At 32.4% G+C, this 20,935-nt stretch overlaps 2 protein-coding genes across 3 annotated transcripts; both read left to right on the top strand.

The window, feature by feature from the left end:
* Nucleotides 1-6,853: 6,853 nt before the first annotated feature.
* LOC123197296 (40S ribosomal protein S13-like) lies at nucleotides 6,854-9,053 on the top strand. The gene is made up of 5 exons (XM_044611519.1): nucleotides 6,854-6,996; nucleotides 7,085-7,157; nucleotides 7,249-7,387; nucleotides 7,745-7,931; nucleotides 8,800-9,053. Exons 1-5 carry the CDS (start codon nucleotides 6,974-6,976, stop codon nucleotides 8,831-8,833), a joined length of 456 nt encoding a protein of 151 aa, XP_044467454.1. The 5' UTR covers nucleotides 6,854-6,973; the 3' UTR covers nucleotides 8,834-9,053.
* Nucleotides 9,054-10,987: 1,934 nt separating this feature from the next.
* Nucleotides 10,988-14,557, top strand: LOC123197254 (chloride conductance regulatory protein ICln). Of its 2 annotated transcripts, none has more exons than XM_044611459.1 (7): nucleotides 10,988-11,242; nucleotides 11,392-11,515; nucleotides 11,604-11,724; nucleotides 11,856-11,915; nucleotides 12,042-12,101; nucleotides 12,201-12,295; nucleotides 14,063-14,557. In XM_044611459.1, exons 1-7 carry the CDS (start codon nucleotides 11,076-11,078, stop codon nucleotides 14,129-14,131), a joined length of 696 nt encoding a protein of 231 aa, XP_044467394.1. In that variant the 5' UTR covers nucleotides 10,988-11,075; the 3' UTR covers nucleotides 14,132-14,557. The 2 variants fall into 2 exon arrangements, with proteins under 2 accessions (XP_044467394.1, XP_044467395.1); XM_044611460.1 differs by having other exon boundaries at nucleotides 12,204-12,295.
* Nucleotides 14,558-20,935: the final 6,378 nt, after the last annotated feature.

The raw sequence follows: 20,935 nt of genomic DNA on the forward strand, positions 1-20,935 counted from the left end.
AATTGGTATAAGATTTTAAATTTATCATAATGTGACATCTTCTTTTTATCAACAAAGACAATAATTAGGTGCTTCTTAATAGAGGAGTCAAAACCCTTTCCAATGCACATCACGTTTTGGACTTGCTGCTCTCATTCATAACATTACCTTGACAACACTATTAGGGACTCAGGTCCTTACCCCACGACTAACTGCTATGAGGTTGCAAACTCCTAATGTTGTTATCTCCTGTCTCTGCCAATAGAGATAAAATTTTGTCTTGAAAAATCTATCAGAGACTCAAGTTTCCACCCAATGACCAATTGTTATGAGGTAGCAATCTCCTAGCATTGCCACCTCCCATCTTAGCCAACAAAGATATCATATTGCCTTGGCAACACTATTAAAGGCCTAGATCGCCCCTTAGTGACCAACCGCTACAAAGTTGCAATTTCCCAGCTAACACTGCTACCTCTTGTCTTCACCAATACAGACATAATGTTTTCTTGACAACACTATTAAGAATCCATGTTCCTTCATAACAACTAACTATTATGAGAACACAACTTCTCACATGAATACTTCTTATTTTTGTCAGTAGAGACAACAGTAGGATGCTTTCGCATGAGAACCTAAAATCCTTTATTTACTCTGGGCATTATATCTGATATTGATGGAAGAAGAACATTATATGCATATATTTTTTAGTATACAACTAGATACACAAATAATATATCATTATATGATTAAGTGTTATCTTATCTTTTGTTTAAAATAATTCAATTATATGATATTATATCATCTGTGTATAGTACACGGACGTGCACAAACATTTGGGTACTTTAATACATCATTTATGTACAGTACACATACGTGCATAAATATAGTGTACTTAATTATATATTCAAAAATATATATATATATATAATTTGATCGTTGATGTAAATATATAATAAAATTATATGCACAAATATTTGGGGACTTTAATATATGTATTGATTTAATGTAGCTTTGAAATGGTGGGCTAAATTTCACTTTTAGCATAACCAGTCTAAGAGTGGGATCTTCAAATTTGCCCATTAATTTTTTACATGAAATTTAATTTGAATCAAATTAATATAACTTGAAATTAAATCAAATTGTGTTCGATTGGATTCCAAATTTATTTAAATGTTTAGATAAATGTTATTATTGTAAAATTAGTTAGAGGCAAATTGAAGAAATGTTAAAAAATTAGTATCAATAATAACTAAAATCTTTATATGTGTGTATATAGTGGGATCTCCATATAATTGTAGCTATTTTTATTATTTTTTAATTTTTTTAAAGTCTTATTTATGTTTTATTTGTGAGAATGAGATTTTGTTATGAAAATTATCGATTGTGTTTTAAAGTGTTATAAGATTTTAATACGATTTCAATTTAGGTTAAATTAAAGTTGAGAATATCCAACCTAAAATTTGAAGTGATACGATGAAAATACGATCCAATAATATAAACAATAAACTACGTAAGCATTTCCATGACTTAGTCGACTGATCAAGATGTAGGGAGAGGTTTAACGAGAAAATAATTGCTTTTATTTCATTGTCGTATTTTATTATATAAATTTAATGGCATTTCTAATATTTAACTTAAAGTAATACTATTTGTATTTATTTTGAATATACAAATATGTACATATTTGTATATGTCTTTGATGATTGAATGTTATTTTATTTTAAATTTTAAATGATCTAATCATATAATAATATATATAAATATATATATATTTATGTATATAAAATAGGTGCATAAAACGTATTGTCGCATTGGGCTGCTTATTCTAGAAGTGGCCCAATGGTGGTGGCTTAGGGGAATTGGACACAAATGTTTATTAAAAACCAGTAATGGACATGGACCAGACCCATTAAATTGAATCGGGATTCTTAGTCACGGCCTTCTCTGAATTTTTTTTCTGCAGGCAAGGCATAAGTTACATGCATGGATCAGAAAAAAGAAAGGCAGCCGAAATTTGAGTTTGTGCGTGTAGAGGATGCTTGTGACTGACATGAGTTTGAGTCTGCATGTCGATGGGGGCATGAGTTATCTTCATATACGTGACACAAGTTTTGACATGAGCTATTTACATGTTATTTGTTTGGTGAGTTCTGCACAGGCCAAGCGAGAGCTTGGGCTGTTGCGATGGGTTTTAGGATGGCAGGTAGATGTTGGATCAAGGTTTCCATAATATTAGTTATGTTACCTATCATTGCATCCAAATGTCTATTAGCTTGTGATGTATCGGCTGATTTTCAACTTCATGTTCACCATCATCTGTCTATAAAGGTTGCTCATTGGAGAGAGCAACTTGGGGGCAAGCGATAGCAACTATTTCAGTGTGAACAATAGTTACATCAGTATGGTTGATTGTCCTGTTTCGCTTAACTTGAGCAGATGGAATGTTTTTGAAAGCATTTCTAGTGTGATCCATAAGAAAATGCTTGCTGTGAAAACAAATTTGGAGTCGATTTTATTGAAAATTGAAGAGAGCTTTTCCGGGGTTCTCCTTCAAGTACCAAAACTGTTGATGTGGGATCTTGATGGATTATCAAAAGACTTTTGAAAAAAAATTGAGAATATCTTTTGTTTTTAGCTGACGAAGATCTTACGAGAATGATATAACAAGAAATCTCGCAATAAAAGCAAAAAAATCTCTTTGTTATGTTTTCTCTTTGGTTTATATACCTAAGAGGAGAGGATGGAGTCATCATCAAGGGGCACATGGTGCCTACAAATTTTACTAAGCTTGGATCTCCATTTGATTAAGAAAAATTCTGAACCTTTATGATCATTACATAGTGAAAGAGGTTGGGTGTACTACAATGGAAAGTATTTGATCATTACTCTAATTTTAATTTTCATATTTCACCCTCTTTCAGTCCTCGACTGAAAGCTCTTCTTCTTTAAACACAGCAATCTAGTCAACCATTGGTTCATGCTTCGAAGGTGACTGCAAAAACCTTGTTAATGTGATATTTCAAGTAAATCTTTATAAAGAACACTATTATTTTCTCCTCATAGACTGTACTTTCAATGAGCAAGAGAGAATTCCAATATCATAATTGCTAAGAAAATTAAGTTTTAAAAAAGTAGTTTGAGTGACAAAAGATATCAAATCTCCAATTGTGATAACATGAGTTTTAGACCTATAAAAAATATATTAAGATCAAACTTTTAACTTACCTAGTACAATAATTATGAAATTAATCGATCATTAGATCTGAGATTTTATATGTTTAATGTGGTTCAACTTAAGTAAACTTTCTTCTTTGTCAAACAAAATTTAAATAAGCATATGGGAATGCACTCTCATTAATTAGTAGCACATCTATAAACTTCCATATGCAATTATATATGTACCATTTATTGAAACAGATGAAGATGACCATGTATAAATTTATGTCCCTGTGATCAAGTGTATATACTTGTTTTGTTATTTATTAGAGAAATTTGAAAAATACAAAGCAAAGATAAATCAAATACCTGCAGCTGTGAGGAAAATAACTACCTAATATGCCACAAACGGAATGGTCTTCAACCTTGAAAAATATGTACTCTTTGCCAGTGATTGTTAGCCCATTTGCTCATACAATCTACTTTAAGCCAAAGCAGTCAGAGGGCAACTCTCCTTTGGCAAATCTATGGGTACTGAAACTCGTTTTGAACTTTTTTTAAATTTCCGAAATGGCTCCGAAACGTTTTGTACCCATTTCGGGGCATTTCAATTTCCGAAATGTTTTGGAAACACATAAACGCACCCCATGGAGCGTTTATGTGCTTCCTTGTTGGCTAGACTACAACAAGAATTTGAGCCAACAGACACCACTGCTTGCCAAGTTAGAGGTGCCCTGAGACTGGTTTGCTTATCAAACCGCACTTCCTTGCACTGATTTATGCAATTTTGAGTTTTTCTTGAGCTTCATGGTTCGCCCCTGGACGACCTAAGCCTTTTAAGCACTTGATCAGCACTAGAGCTGCATCAGGCAGACAGAATAAACCATTCAAGAAATGGCATATGCTTGAGGGTCATCATATGCCAGGGATATCCTTCGAAGCTGCTTTTTATATAGGCTGTCTTTTGGGTCTACTTTCATGCTCTTGCTATACGTACATCACCTCTTTATCTTCCCTATACTAAAATGCAGACAAATCTTTCCATGCATTGAAGATTCTCTCACTTTAGAGGTGTGACAGATGCAGAAAAAGTTGGTTGAGACGAGATGCCTTTTCAATATTTCTAAATGCAGCCTTACAAATAACTACAAAAGTATGTGCACAACTTTCTGTACAATCAAAATATGTCATTATATGATTGGATATTATTTTATCTTTAATTTTAAACTATTCAATCATATGGTGACATGTCATTAGTTGTGCACAAAATTGTATAAGTTGTTGGTACATATAGGATTACACTACATATAATTATATATTAACATATTTTTCAAGCCATATCTCATATTCCTTCCTCCTTTCTTTTTTTATTTTATGTTGAACTTGACTTTGCTGGGATACTTTGTCTGATTTTTATGTACAGAAAAATCTCTCTTTAAAAATAAAAAGCAGTCATGGCTAATATAGGTTTTCAATCTCTTCCACTAGTTTTGGCTTTTTAGCTTTGAAAATTCATACTTTGTTAGCATAAGATTAAAAAATAAGAAAAAAAAAAGGGTGCTTTGCAATTAATAGACTTTTCCTTGGCAAGATACACGAGGATTGTACTCAAAAAGCATCTACCTATTATACTCAGAAAACATCTATCTATAACATAAGTGAAAAACTAGCCAGATAGGTTGACTCAAAGTTTGGTTAAGAGTTCGGTTGAGAAATAACAAGAAGGATCGATGAATCTTAATAGTTTCATGATTTGCTCAATGACATCCCATCTCTATTTTTAATTTCAATGGGATAGCAATCATCTTCAATTTTTCTAGGTAGCTCATACAATCAACAAATTTTCTTGGAAACATATTTCATTAGACATATAAGGTTTAGGTGTATCTTCTTATTAATTTTACAATTACCTCTTCCATTTTCACCTAGAAATACAAAACTATATAGAAACAAATGGATAGCATTTTTGTATCTCATAGTGTTGCTTTGCCGAATTTTTTTTAGAATAGTAATAACATAATAATAGATGCAAGTTTTCGAATAGTAAGCCAAATCACCTTGAAATTTTCACTGAGTTTTTTATTACTTGCATAAGATTATACCTTTAATTCTACATATTTCTCGTTAATTGAATTTTTACTATTAACAATTTGATGCTAGAATAAGAGGTCTCGAAAAACTCGAGTTAATTTTTTAGCAATCACATTTCATTTTTTCAAATCTCTATCAAAGCACACTTCCCATGACTCCTTGTGAAAAAAGATTAGAGATTGTCTTAAGTGGTCAAGCTATTGAAGTTAGTTAGATTGTTCTTCTCAAAGAACACACCACACTTGTTGTTTAGAACCAATATGTCCCAACAGTTGAAGTACAACCGGTGGCATTTGATATGGAGGCACGATTGAATGATATTATTGAAGGCTTTACATGTTTCCCAACAATACCACCAAAGACTTAAGTCCTTACCCAATAGTGAATCGGTATAAGATTTTAAATTTATCATAATGTGACATTTCCTTTTTACCAGAAATACATCAATTAGGTGCTTTTTAATAGAGGAGTCCTAACCCTTTCCAATGCACATCACGTTCTGGACTTGCTGCTCTCATTCATAACATTACCCTGACAACACTATTAGGGACTCATGTCCTTACCCCACAACTAGTTGCTATGAGGTTGCAAACTCCTAACGTTGCTATCTCTTATCTCTGCTAGTAGAGATATAATGTCGTCTTGAAAAATCTATCAGAGACTCAAGTTTCCACCCAATGACCAATTGCTATGAGGTAGCAATCTCCTAGCATTGCCACCTCCCATCTTAGCCAACAAAGATACCATATTACCTTGACAACACTATTAAAGGCCTAGGTCGCCCCCTAGTGACCAACCGCTACAAAGTTGTAATTTCCCAACTAACACTGCTACCTCTTGTCTTCACCAATACAAACATAATGTTTTCTTGACAACACTATTAAGAACCCATGTCCCTTCATAACAACTAACTATTATGAGATCACAGCTTCTCACATGAATACTTTTTATTTTTGTCAGTAGAGACAATAGTAGGATGTTTTCGCATGAGAACCTGAAATCTTTTATTTACTCTTGGCATTATATCTGATATTGATGGAAGAAGAATATTATGTGCCTATACTTTTGAGTATACAACTAGATACACAAATAATATGTCATTATATAGTTAAATGTTATCTTATCTTTTGTTTAAAATCATTCAATCACATGATAATATATCATCTGTATACAGTACACAGACGTGCACAAATATTTGGGTACTTTAATACATCATTTATGTACAGTACACATACGTGCATAAACATAGTATACATAAAGTTGATGTAAATCTTATTTCAATATATAATAAAATTATATACACAAATAATTTACACAAATTTATACAGAGACGAACACAAATATTTGGGTACTTTAATATATTGATTGATTTAATGTAGCTTTGAAATGGTGGGCTAAATTTCACTTTTAGCATATCCAGTCTAAGAGTGGGATCTTGCTTCAGAATAACTGGCCTTATGGCCCAAGATGTAATGGATCTTATTAAAGCTGCCAAGGCTTTGTTCGGGAATTTGAATGACGGAGGAAGGAAGAATTGGGCTTTGATAAGTGTCCCTGTAGCCCATATTAGCGAGGACATGTTTGTCATTTAAAGAATTGAAAAGGGGTAAACCGCATATTCAAGTGTCAAGCACTATATAAACCCTAATTATATCATCACCAAAAGGACGCTAGGGTTTGCTGCGGCTTGTGAACAGGGGTATAATACACAACACAGAGCTCCAGTTTCACCTCCGTCTCCGTCACCATGGGTCGTATGCACAGTCGCGGGTATGCCGCTTCCTCTTATCTGTCTATGATCTTGTGAATGTGTGCGTTTGTTGATTTTCACACTGGTTCTCTGTGTTTTTGGTTGCAGTAAGGGTATTTCATCCTCAGCTTTGCCTTACAAGAGAACTCCACCAAGTTGGCTGAAGATTTCTGGCCAAGATGTGAGTCAAATAATATAATACGCATGTAGTTACTCTGTTTTTTGTTTTGTCTGGAAAAATTTTAAAAAAATGTTGGGATTTTGTGCGTTAGGTGGAGGATAACATTTGCAAATTTGCAAAGAAGGGTCTGACTCCTTCTCAGATCGGTGTCATTCTTCGGGACTCTCATGGTATTGCTCAAGTCAAGAGCGTGACTGGAAGCAAGATTTTGCGTATCCTTAAGGCTCATGGTAAGTTAAAGTTCATTCAATCGTGATTATTAGTATTTGGTTATACGTATGATTGAGTCTTGAGGTACTTAAAGATTCGAGGCTAGATTTTAGAGAGTCAGGCTACGTAATGTTTCTGTTTCTAGAGATTGAAACGCCATCTTAAGTGAGGTGTCAGCTGCTATATATAGGCTAGCTTATCATTTTTCTCCCTGATGGAATTAAAGGAAATGTTTAGGTTTAACGGTTGGTGTGATTGATCAATGATGCTTGATTGTATTTTTGTCTAATGTTCTTTTTGCACTTTTCCACAATTTGATACATCACTTGAATACTCTGTATTTTTTACTGATTGTACTGTTGATCTTTGTTTTGTAGGACTTGCCCCTGAAATTCCTGAGGATCTGTACCATCTTATTAAGACGGCTGTTGCAATTAGGAAGCATTTGGAGAGGAACAGGAAGGACAAGGATTCCAAGTTCCGTTTGATTCTTGTTGAGAGCAGGATCCACAGGCTTGCACGATACTACAAGAAAACAAAGAAGCTTCCTCCTGTCTGGAAATAGTAAGCTTTTCACCACTGTTTATTTTAAACTTATGTGAATTAATATGATTTGGAAGAATATGATTCTTTGTGTTATACTAGTGTCAGTTATTGTTTTTGCTTATGTGAGAATAAATCTGTAATACGTCAAATTGGGTTCTTTAACCGTGTTAGAAAATTATAGAAATTGACAGTTTCAACAATTTTATTTTGCCACAACTTTTCTATTCTGAAATTTGATTAAGATTTGGTTGATGTTCATCCTTGCAAAAATTTAGGCAGCAGTAGGTTTACGGTTTTGAAGTGCTATGCTATTTATTTTGAAGTCCATTGGAGTATTTTAGAAGGTTTAGTGCGAGCTGTGTTAACTGTTTTTGGTATAATTTGATTAAATCTTAATTACACCTACTCATGTAACCATTTGCATGATATGTGACATTTCCCATTGGATATACTGAATCATGTACTCATGTAAGCATGGAGTTTAAAAATTGAAGGTTAAAAGATTGATTTTAGATGCCAGAAATTCTAACAGAAAATGTTAAAATTTTCTTTCCCTATAAGTGGCTTTCTTGAGTGCTGAAGTTTGAACTGTCACATGGAAGTTTTTTAGATTTGTTTCTAAGATTTAGTCTTAACTTGGTGGTGGTTCATCTATATAGTTAAAATTTTTCTTAATAAAAAATGAAATTGTCTGCTTACATTGATGAATTAGTGCTGTCTACTGTGGCATGATGAAGAAAGCGGCCTACTCTAATACGATGAGTTTTGGCAGTATCTGCATTTAACAGTGGCGTGTACTCTGTTTAGTTTTCTTAAAATGCTGCACTGCATTCCTATTTGTTTGTTTTTAAAATCTATTATTACCGATTCACCTTGTTTTTTACAGCGAGTCTACCACCGCCAGCACCCTTGTGGCTTAAAGCAAGGTTTTGCCTCACAGTAGTATTCAGGGTTATCTTGTGGTGGCAGCAATACTCTTATGAGCAAGAATGTTTTCATTGTCTAGAATATTTCAGACCTAAGACCTTTATTCATAGGTTTTAAATGATTTTGTTTTGTTTGCGAGAACTTGGAAGAGAAATTTAAAACTTGTTATGTTGCTGAATATTTGCTTGTTCTTTGAGCATTTTTATTTTGGATGAACCTTTTGCACAGAGAATCCTTTGATTTTGAACCATATTGTTTATATCGTTAATCGCCCGTTTCATAAAAGTTGTATGGAAAAAAAAGTGAACTTCTTAAGATTAATGGGATCACTTCTGCGATGGCTGAAAATCTTGCACAGAGAGCCCAACGGGTTGAGCTGCGGATGAGAACTGTGGAAGCTGATTTTGTGAGAAAGTATGCTACAGAAGTGTGTTTTTTTTTTTGGCTCACACTTATTCCTCACTGCCGCTCGATAATTGGTAGGCTTGAAACCGGTTCAAATCGAGCTCTCGTACTCTGGAGTTGGCTTTATAAATCTAACACCATCACCACTGGAACTAACTCAACACCACTGCTAGAAGCACCATCTCTACCATGCCAAGAAACTGCCAAATCGCACCCAAAATTAGTCACACCCCTCTCAACAATTACATAGTCTCAATGTCACCTCGACCAATCCAACACCAACGCTAAAAGCATCACCACCATCACCAAGACTAACATTAAAAGCATCACCATCATCACCATGGCTGGTTTCAATAAGCATTTTTACGATAAGTGAGCCCACCTTTCAATAGCAGACAAGTAGTCATCGAAACATACTGCAATGACTGATAGTGATGTCTTATGCGAATATAAGGTGTTATGATTGAGCACTATAATCGTGTGAGCATGTTGGAAACTTAAAGACCATCGTCGCAACAAAGATTCATCTCAATATCTTTGATGACCATCTTCCAAGTATGCAAGTGGAAGTTCAATCGTTGACAACTAGAAAAACATAGATACAAAAAAAAAAAAAAAATTAAAGTAATTTTGTCATTTTAATTTTATTATAAGGGATAAAAATAATTACACATTGATTTTTAAATTTTAAAAGTTGATATTAAATTTTTTTTCTTTTGTTTTAAAATGTCACGAAATTTAATAATAAAATTTAACAGAATATAATAATTTATAATTTTTTTTATTTTAAAGGTGAAAACATGTCCATAACATATAATTAATTGGGGTGTAAAATAGTGGTGTCTAATTCTCAACAAAGATAGAAAATCTAATTGCAACGAATATGATATTTTTGTGGACGTTCCATTTTAAAAAATAAATTATCGAAAATATAAAAAATGAAAAATTCAAATAAATATTTCAAATTAATTAAAGCTCTTTTGAAAATATTGTCGTGGGAATTTTGCAAACACATCTAAAGGTGACGTAATTTTTTCATTATTTTTTTATAGCTAGAAAACATATTCCCACCCATGGTTTATTATAACTCAAACTAGTATCCGTTGACTATTAAAAACTAAAACTCTCTCCTATATGATATTGAAAATAATAAACACAGTTAGTTTTAAAAGTAAAATCATCATTTAATTAATAATAAATTAAAAATAATAAAATATTATTTATTTTTTCTATAGATTTAGAAAACTAACAATCTCATCAAAAAAAATTGAAAAATCACATTTTTTCTCTACTAAATTTTATATTTTCTAGCAAGTTTCTTTGGTGATCGACTCTCCCTTCTCATATATCTCTGAAGTCTTTATCTCTGGCAAAAACTCCAAGGAAGGGAGAGAAAGACAAAACAGTCATTAGAGAGAGATAAGATTAGAGAAAACTTGTTAGAAAATATAAAACCTAACAAAAAAAATATGATTGTTTAAAGTTTAATTTAAAAAAAAATTGTTAATTTTTTGAATCTGTGAGAGAAATAGATATTATTTTATTATTTTTAATATATTACTAATTAAATAATAATTTTACTTTTAAAATTAACTATTTTTGTTAATTTTAATATTTTATAAGTGATTATTTAGATTTTAATAACTTACGGATGTCACTTTGAATTTGTAACAAACCTTGGGTGGGCTCTGTCTGCCGGGCTTTTTCAGAGGTAGGCAAAGTCACAATTTGAGTTGATATAATATTTTTTTTTCAGTTTAGGAAAGAAAAACCTAAAAAGGCTGAAGCCTGAGGGCAAACACAACTGAAGTGACACGAGGATTTTACAGAATGGTTTTAGGGCTTAGACAATTCATCCAGAGAACCGGCGACGGTGCTGGACAGCCAATTCTCGACACCGACAATGGCGAGGAACTTATGCACGTCCAGCCTTCCGTCTCCATCGTCCTGGGAAATCGCCCTCCCGACTCGCCTGGCAGTCTCTACATCACCTCTAAGTACTCTCTCTATCTCCTCTTGCTTACTTAATCTTAAATTACATTTAAATTACTACGTTCAGTTCTTTTTTTTCAAAGCAATTAATTTAGAAATTTCTATATTTTTCCAAATTTTTACTTATGATTGGTTGGTTGTGGGGGTTCTGTAGGCAAGTTATATGGTTGAGTGATGTTGATAAGACAAAAGGTTATGCTGTTGATTTCTTGTCTCTGTCTCTTCACGCCGTTTCCAGGGATCCAGAGGCCTATACCTCTCCTTGTATTTACACTCAGGTTGGGACTGTTCAACTGCCTCTATTAAATATTTTACATCAAATTATTTCGTTCTATGTATTTGATAAATGTTGTTATTTGTTCTAAGATTGAAACTGAAGCTGTTGTTGAAGAAGAGGATGAGGAGGGGTCAGATTCAGAATCTGGTGAAGTCTTAGACTTATGCAAAGTCACGGAGATGAGACTTGTTCCTTCCGATGCTAGCTTATGTAATTATTTGATCTTTTTGATGAAAGATTAATTCTCTCTATGCTCTTCTTGCTGTTATTTTTATATTTTCTGGTTGGCTGCCTTTGGTTTGATTGTAAATACTGACATTTCTCTGACTAAATGTGTGTAGTGGATACCCTGTTTGAGATCTTCTGTGAGTGTGCTGAGCTCAATCCCGAACCTATTGAAGGTGAGTTTTTTTTTTAAACATGTATATTTGAATAGATTAATGTAAATTTAGCTACTTGATGCTGTATTCTCATGCCTGCATTTTAGTTTAATATTGATTCTCTTTATTCTCATATGCCTTCATTAGATGAAGCAGAAGGGCACAATTGGATTTTTAGTGCCGATCAGCTGGAAAATGAGGCTTCAGGTATGGAATGGAGCAGCGTTTATGTCCTCTGAAAAATTATGTCCTTTATGTGTATAGCTGTGGTCATTTTGTCCTTAAAAAAAAACTTGTTATGTCCAGTAGGAGAAGATTCTGGATGGCATTTTTTTCAGGATCCAACAAACTCAATTGGTCATTCAAATGGAGATCATGACCTAGCTAACACAGTGCTTCAGGTATGGCTGTGCATGTCCATATCACAAGCTGCTTTCTGCTTAGAGTTCTTAAATCTAATTTCTTACATTGTTTGCTTTGAATTTTGATTTATCATTTTTTTTTTTACCAGTCTATCTATAAGGTGAGTATCAACAACAAAAAATTACCTGAACATTTAGTTTGCCTGCTTATAATTTGATGTGTTCATAAAAATAATTAGATTAAAAATAAGAAGGCTGAAGAAAAGATAACTGAAAAAAAAAATTTTCCTCTTAGAATGTGATGTAATTTGTGCTGTAGTGACAGACCAGGAATTTTAGAGCTGTCTTATGCTCAAAACTTTATATGAAATAAATGAGTGGTTTAAGATAGGTGAAGAGTGAAGAAATGTTTTTTATTTGGAAATATTTTATGCACTATCGTTTCAGAGGATCAACAGGTTTTAAGGTAGATTGAATTTTTAGAAGTGGGAATTCTGTTCTAGTTGATGACTCTGAGCTTCCCTCATTAGGTCTTGAAAAAGAAGAAGAAATTAAAGGTTACTAGAGAAGTGGAGCAGTGATTTGCTTGTTAGTAAAAGTTGACACCAAATCCGGAGAGCATATTAGGATATTAAGGTAGGAGAAGATTTATAAGTGACTTGAAGATCCCTTAATGTTCTTAGGAGTTAGAAGGAAAGCCCTAAATCCATAGAATTTAAAAAAAAAAAATTGGTACTAATTATCTTCATTAAAAGATCAAGTTTAATAAAATATAATTTTAAGTATAATAAAAGTGATTATTGTTTTTATGTAAATAATACAAGATCTTTTATTTAACATTTTCTGCGTAATTGTTTGACTTGCAATAGTCTCATATTGGATGATTAGGGGGAGAGAGAATTTATTACGATCTCAAGTATAAAGTATAAGATTTGTAATCTACATCAAAAATTATGGATTTTTGGTGTAAGGTTTATATAGTTTTAGACTTTTCAATCTAAATATCTAACTTTTGAGGTGTGATTTTTTTAAAGCTCGTATCGTTTGGTATCTGAAAGACCATCATGTATCTTTGTTGCAACCGTGTGATGTGGGTGATGATACCAATATTACAGTATTCACCCAAGGTTAGTAAAAAGCTAGTGCATAACCGGTCCACATGGGTATCGAGGTTGTGGAGTTTGGTGATATATTACGATCTTCAGTATAAGATATGAGATTTGAATCCCAAATCAGAAAGTATGAGTATTTAGTGTGGGGTTATATAAGTTTAGACTATCTAATGTCAACAGTTACTTTTTAGGGTTTGGTTCTTCCAAGTTTTTATTCGAATTCTTCTCAAGGATGGGGTCAATTCATCTAATATCCTACTATTTTTCATTGAATATCTGGGGTTCTTTTACAATGGTGTCCATGTCTTGGACTTAAGCATGTGTATGAGAAGTATGGTGTCGCCATAGACCAGTGAGAGCCTTGTTTGAAGGTGGACTTGTCGAGTACCAAGATTCTCACCTTGGATTATTTATTAGGGGGTAGGGGAGCAGAGATGTTGGGCTTTAAAAGGAGGATTGGGTCACTCAATTGAGCCTCACATATTTAAATATTTTTGTGTGCACTATGATCTTCAAATCATATTTGGATGATTATTGATTAGATTTATTGTTTACAATCAACACAAAATTTTCTTTTTGTTCGAAAATTGTTTTAAACCTCTAAAATGTCTAGTGCTCAGTTGAAGTTTGTATTGGCTTCTTTTACACCTTGAATAACTTGTTCCCTCGGTTTTCACTTTGATATGCGTTGCAGCTTCAAATTAATGATCACCGCTTTGAGGATGCAGAGGAGATGGAACATGAGAGTGATGGCAGCCATTAGTGAGCCTTATACCTGTCTGTCAATTCGTAGTATGGCAGAGGTTAGCCAGGCGTTCTCTTTCTAGCCCATGTCAATTGGTATGCACTGCATAGAGATTATCACTGTACATGTGTGTAGACAATTCTAATGTCACTTAAATGAGTAGCGTGTTTAGGGCATTGGAGTCCATTTTTCATGTGATTTGCCTTTTAACCTTATTTTAACAAACAATTAATGTAGAAGTACCAAAGATATGGATGAATGTGATATCAGAGGTTAACAAAACTGATAAAGCATCAGAACTTTTAGAGATAAGTCTTAGGTTTGAATTTCTATCACGCTTGTGAAACTTTAATTTGAATTACTTACGAAACTTGTTCTGGATTTGTATGCACCTTTAGAGGATGATTGTTAATGGAAGGAGGATCATTCTATGTCGAACTAAAATGATTATTTTGCCCTCTGCGTCTCATTCTGGTGGTGGGCTGTTGTGTTCTCACTCATCTTCACAGCTTTACTCAAGGCGGGAGATTCTTTTTTCTTTTTTCCTTTTTTAATTTCTTTTAGTGAACCGCAGGGGAGGCATGAAATAATTCACTCAAAAATAAATTAACCAATTGGTTCCCACTATAGTTATTAATACCCTATAATATGATACGATATAGGTAAAAAATGATACATATTATATGTATCGAATTAATACAACATGATATATATTATTAATATGAATTGATATAGTTTAAAAAAAAATGATGATATAATAAGGATATATATGAAAAATTTTAAATTTTTAAGAACATTTGTGATATTTTTTAAAATAATAATATATCGATTAAGTTTTTTTATTATTTTATTTTTTAAAAATTGAATTATATGATACGATGCAATATTTTATATATTATTTAAAAAATTAAATTTTTAATACATGATATGTTTTACATAAGTTGATAATAGGGTTTTTATCTTAGTTTTGGTTAAAAAACACTTTTATTTGTTGATTGTTATAAATATAATAAAATAAATGGCAAAGTGATTGATTTGCCAAATGAAAATTATGATTTTATTAAGTCAAACCTACGGCAAAAAGAAGAAAGAAGCAAGAGGAAAACAAGGAAGTGTGAAGAAACGTGTGTCTATTACATAAAGAGAGGGGGGTATTTATAGGAGAATTGCCGCCTTTTCAGCCAGTAAAAATAACTTTCTTCCAAGCTAAGTTTCTAAAGCCATTAATGCATTCCCATTGCCAAAGTCAAAACATGTGGTGGAAAAATCCACCATGTATAATACTCCTCCTTGGATTTTCACCACTTACAGATAATTATATTAACCTTGCTAAGGAAAAACCTAGTGGGATAAAAACCAAAACAAAGGAATATAATTATTAAATGTCCTGTAAGTTGGCGTTGGACGTGCTTAAACTGCCTTATTAAAAACCTTACTAGGAAAACTCAGTGGGACAAAACTTAGTGAAGGAAAAAAGAGTACAGTGCACCTTTTGTCCAATATTTGATAAACTTCATACTTTTGCGTGATGAATGCTCCCTCTTTATAGTATGATTAACTTGATTGCTTGTTGAGCCGTCGCATATCGATATTATATACTAACTTCTTAAAGGTCAATGTCGACAGTGTCTTAGTGAATAAATCTGCAAGATTCTCATTGGATCTTATTTGCTTGACATTAATTTTTTTGCTCTGCTGGAGCTTATGAGTGTAAAAGAACTTTGGTGAGATGTGTTTAGTTCTGTCTCCTTTGATGTATCCACTTCTAATTTGAGCTATACATGCTGCATTGTCTTCATATAATATGGAAGGAGTGTCTATTGTAGAAAGAAGACTACATATATTTCAGATATGATGGATGACAGATCGTAACCATATACATTCTCGACTGGCTTCATGGAGAGTTAAAATCTCTAAATGATTTGAAGAAGTTGCAATCAAAGTCTGCTTGGTAGAGCGTCGTGATATAGTTGTGTCATTATAAATGAAAACATATCCCGTTTGTGAACAGACCTTATGGAGGTCAGAAAAATAACCAGCATCTGCATATCCAACCAAACTAGGATTTTTAGGGGATTTAACAGAATAGAATAATCTTAAATCTCTAGTTCCATATAGGTAACGAAATATATATTTAATTCCGTTCTAGTGGTGACGGGTTGGTGCAGAGCTAAATCAGGCAATAAATTAACTATGAATGATATATCCAGTCTCGTGCATTAGGCTAAATATAATAAGGCTCCAATGACATTAAGATATGGTACTTCAAGACCAAATATCTTTTCATCTTCATCTTTATGACGAAATTGATCATTTTTTGGATCAAGAGATCGAACAACCATTGGGTGCTCAAGAATAAGCGTTATCCATATTAAAGTGTTTTTATAATTTTTCAATATACGTTGATTGATGAATAAGTATTCCGTTTGAATTGTGTTCGATCTGCAGGCCGAGATAATATTTTGTTTTCCCTAAATCCTTTATTTCAAATTCTTTTTTCAGATATTCAACAATTTTTTAGAGCTCTTCAAGAGTCCTAATTAAATTAATATCATCAACATAAACTGCTATAATGAAAAATCTCAATTATGACCTTTTGATAAAGACACATGGGTATATAGGATCATTCACATAGTCATCTTTTTTTAAATATTCACTAAGACGATTGTACCACATACGTTCGGATTGTTTTAATTCGTACAATGATCGTTGCAATTTAATTGAGTATAAACCTCTTGAATTGACTCTTTTTGGTTCAGGCAATTTGTATCGTTCAAGGAGTTTCATGTAAATTTCAGTGTCCAAATTTCTATACAAATAAGTAGTAATTACGTCCATTAGACGCATATCCGGTCCTTCAGAGACTGTTAAACTGCTTAAATATCTGAATGTGATTATATCCATCATAGGTGCATATGTTTCATCAAAGTCTATAAAGGGCCATTATGAAAAGTCTTGGGCTACAAACCTGACTTTATCTCTAGTAATTTCATTTTTCTCATTTTTTTTCTCACAAATACTCATTTATATCCAACGGGTTATACGTCTTGAGGTGTTGGAACTACAGTCTCAAACACTTGACGTTTTACTAGAGAAGTTAATTCTGTTTGAATTGCTTCTTCCCATGTAAGTTAATCATGTCTTTGTTTGCACTCAGCCACAGTACGTGATTCAAAATCATCATCATTCAGAATTTCAGTAGCTACTGCAAATGAAAATATATCATCAACTATAATTGTTTCACGATTCCACATTTCTCGTATATGAACATAATTTAAAGATATTTCAATATTCTCATTTTCCTGTTCTTCAAGATTTTGTATCATTTCAGGGGATTGTGTCACTTCAAGGACTTGTGTCACTTCAGGGGCTTGAGTCTCTTCAGGGACTATAACCTCTTCTAGAGGAATATTAGATAGTGGATTTTTCAATTATCTTAGGATCATCATGAGTAATATTTGTTTGATTATTTGCCTTTCTTTTTCGAGGGACAGTGACCTTCGATCGAACAAGTCTATCACGCTTCTGGCGTGTAATAGATTGATCAGTCACGGTTCGAATGAACTGTTCAACAATCACATTGATTCTTGCTGGTGCATTAGCAGTTGTAACATATTATCTTATCACTTTTGTCATATCTATAAATGCATCAGACATTTGATTGACAATAATTTGTAATCGCACTATTCTTTGTATTTCAGTGTCATTTTGGGATGTACGAGGATCTAAATGAGACATGGTAATTATATATCAAGTAAGTTTATGTCTAGCTTCAAGACGCATTTTCTTTTCCCCTAAAGATAGAAAAATTGTCTCATTAAAGTAACAATTTGTAAATCGTGTAGTAAAAAGATCACTTGTTAATAGTTTCAGATACTTGATAATGGATGGTGAATTATATCCAACATATATTCTCAAACGACGTTGGGGTCCTATTTTTGTGCGTTGAGAAAACGCAATAGGGACATATATTATACAACCAAATATTCTCAAATGAAATACATCAGGTTGGTGACCAATGACCGATTGTAGGGAAAAATATTGATAATAAGAAGAAGATCGCAAGCAAATTAACGCTGCAGCATGTAATATAGCATGTCCCCACATAAAAATAGGTAATTGACTTTTTAGTAATAAAGTGCGTGCAATTACCTGAAGTCGTTTGATAAGAGACTCAGCTAATTCATTCTGTGTGTGGACATGCGGGACTGAATGCTCAACCTCAATCCCTATATACATGCAATAATCATCAAATATTTTGGATGTAAATTCATCAGCATTATCTAGCTGTATTCACTTGATCGAATAATTTGTGAAATGTGTCTTTAATTTGATAATTTATGTTAACAATTTAGCAAATGCAACATTTCGAGTAGACAATAAACAAACATGAAACCATCGTACAGATGCATCAATTAAGACCATAAAAAAACGAAATGACCCACTTGATGGATGAATGGGTCCACATATATCCCATTGAATCCTTTGCAGGAATGATGAGGATTCACCTCCAATTTTAGAGGGAGATACTCTTATTACCAATTTGTCTTGAGAACAGACAGTGCAGAATTGTTCACTGGACAATAAAATTTTATGATTCTATAATGTATGTACATGTGAATTTTCAATAATTCTATGCATCATTGTAGATCCTAGGTGGCCTAAACGATCATGTCAAAGCATAAATATTTTTGGATGAACAAACTTCTGGTTTGATACTGCGTAGATTTCAATTGTCTTTATGATTGTATAATACAATCCAGGTGATAAAGCAGACAATTTTTCTAGTATAAGCCTTCTTCTGGAGGCATTACTAGTTATATAAATGAATTCTGTATCATTCTCACTCATGGTTTCAAGATGATAACCATTTTTTCTTATATCTTTAAAACTCAGTAGATTTCTTCTGGATCTACTTGAATATAATGTATCATCGATGTTTAATCTGGTCTTATTGTGTCACATAATTGTGGCTTTTTCGTAGCCTTCTATCAGATTAATTGATCCTTATATAGTATTTACTTTAGTTTCAATTAATGCTAAAGTTAAGAAAAATTTCTTTTCTTTGAGAATTGTGTGCGTTGTTGTACTGTCCATCAAACACGTCTCCCATATCAGCTTTTGAAGTCAACGCTTCAATTTTGGAGTTCATTTCCTTTCATTTAAAAATTACGTTAGTTATAATGTACACAAAATATTGAAAGGAAGAAAACATGATATTGAAAGACAAAATAATATTTACGACTCCAAAATATATATGATGAACTTATAACAATTTTGGGCATATTTGTCACTATACTAATGGATTTATTATTATATCCATATTTCGGTTTGCAATCCTTTTGAGATATGACGCCGAAGAATAATAGTCTTGTATTTGTCATTCTGGGTCATTTTATTTAGTTAGTTTTTCAAGACTCATAAATTTTATAGTTGGAGACTCATGCAAAAAACTCATTTAATATTATCCATCCAATTTTAGAAACTTCAGGTTCAATTATTGTTATATTTACAAAACTTCTGGTTTTATAGACAATATATATGAGTTAATCTTTGATACTTCAGGTTCAAATATTATCTCATATTTACAAAATAGCTGATTTTGTAGAAGAAATATTGAGACTAATTTTGGAGGTTTCAGGTCCATATATTATCCCATATCTACAAAACTTTTGGTTTTGTAATTAATATTTATAATAGTATTTTGATTATATTTTGAACTTCAAGTCTGTATTTTTCACACTTTATGCAAACTTCAGGTTGTAAAGGTGATATTATTATTATAAAATAAAGACTTTGATGAAACTTGAGACTTTTGATCCATATATATGTATTCTTATGATTTTACAAACTTCAAATTGTAAATCGTAAAACTTGAGACTTCAGGCCCATATATACATTCTCATGATTTTACAAATTTCAGGTTGTAAATCGGATATAAATAAAAATAAAGATTCAAATAAATAAAAATACAAATAACTAAAGATGCAAATAAATAAATATTCGAATAAATGAAATACAATAAAAATAAATATTTAAATAATATCAGGACTTCTGGTCCAGATTCTTGATTTTTGTAAACTTCAGGTTACAAATGAGATTTATGACTTCAGGTCTAAATTTATAATTTTGTAAACTTCGGGTTACGAAGGACATTCAGGATTTCAAATTCAGATTCATGATATTCAGGATTTCAAGTCTAGATTCATAATTTTGTAATATTTAGGTTACAAATAATATTCAGGACTTTGGGTCTAGATTTATGATATTTCAGACTTCAGGTCTAGATTCAAGGGTTTCAGGACTTCAGGTCCAGATTTATAATTTTGTAAACTTCGGGTTACAAATAGAGTATAATTATAATAAAAAATTAAATAGAAAGATATAATATACCTAAGTTATGGTGCTGATAACATGTTATAAATATAATAAAATAAATGGCAAAGTGATTGACTTGCCAAATGAAAATTATGATTTTATTAAGCCAAACCCACGACAAAAGGAAGAAAGAAGCAAGAGGAAAACAAGGAAGTGTGAAGAAACGTGTGTCTATTACATGAAGAGAAGGGAGGTATTTATAGGGGAATTACCGCCTCTCCAGCGAGTAAAAATAACTTTCTTCCAAGCTAAGTTTTAAAGCTATTAATGCATTCCCATTGCCAAAGTCAAAACATGTGGTGGAAAAATCCACCATGTATAATATTGATGTTATTATTCGCATTTTTTCGATCAAATTAAACTCAATGTACAGTAAAAAGGTGATATAGTTAATTTCAATATCCTAAAATTTGAAAAAAATAAAAATGAAAGAAAAGTTGGCCA

The sequence above is a fragment of the Mangifera indica genome, chromosome 15 (assembly GCF_011075055.1).
Source record: "Mangifera indica cultivar Alphonso chromosome 15, CATAS_Mindica_2.1, whole genome shotgun sequence".
In the NCBI taxonomy this organism is placed as follows: Eukaryota; Viridiplantae; Streptophyta; class Magnoliopsida; order Sapindales; family Anacardiaceae; genus Mangifera; species Mangifera indica.

Excerpts from the sequence above, each read along its gene's own strand:
- LOC123197296 (XM_044611519.1), top strand. The coding sequence starts at position 6,974 with ATGGGTCGTATGCACAGTCGCGG. Across the intron at positions 6,997-7,084 it reads GGTCGTATGCACAGTCGCGG|TAAGGGTATTTCATCCTCAG; the intron begins GTATGCCGCTTC and ends TTTTGGTTGCAG. Across the intron at positions 7,932-8,799 it reads CTTCCTCCTGTCTGGAAATA|CGAGTCTACCACCGCCAGCA; the intron begins GTAAGCTTTTCA and ends TGTTTTTTACAG.
- LOC123197254 (XM_044611459.1), top strand. The coding sequence starts at position 11,076 with ATGGTTTTAGGGCTTAGACAATTCATCCAGAGAACCGGCGACGGTGCT. Across the intron at positions 11,916-12,041 it reads CAATCCCGAACCTATTGAAG|ATGAAGCAGAAGGGCACAAT; the intron begins GTGAGTTTTTTT and ends TGCCTTCATTAG. Across the intron at positions 12,296-14,062 it reads TAGCTAACACAGTGCTTCAG|CTTCAAATTAATGATCACCG; the intron begins GTATGGCTGTGC and ends TATGCGTTGCAG.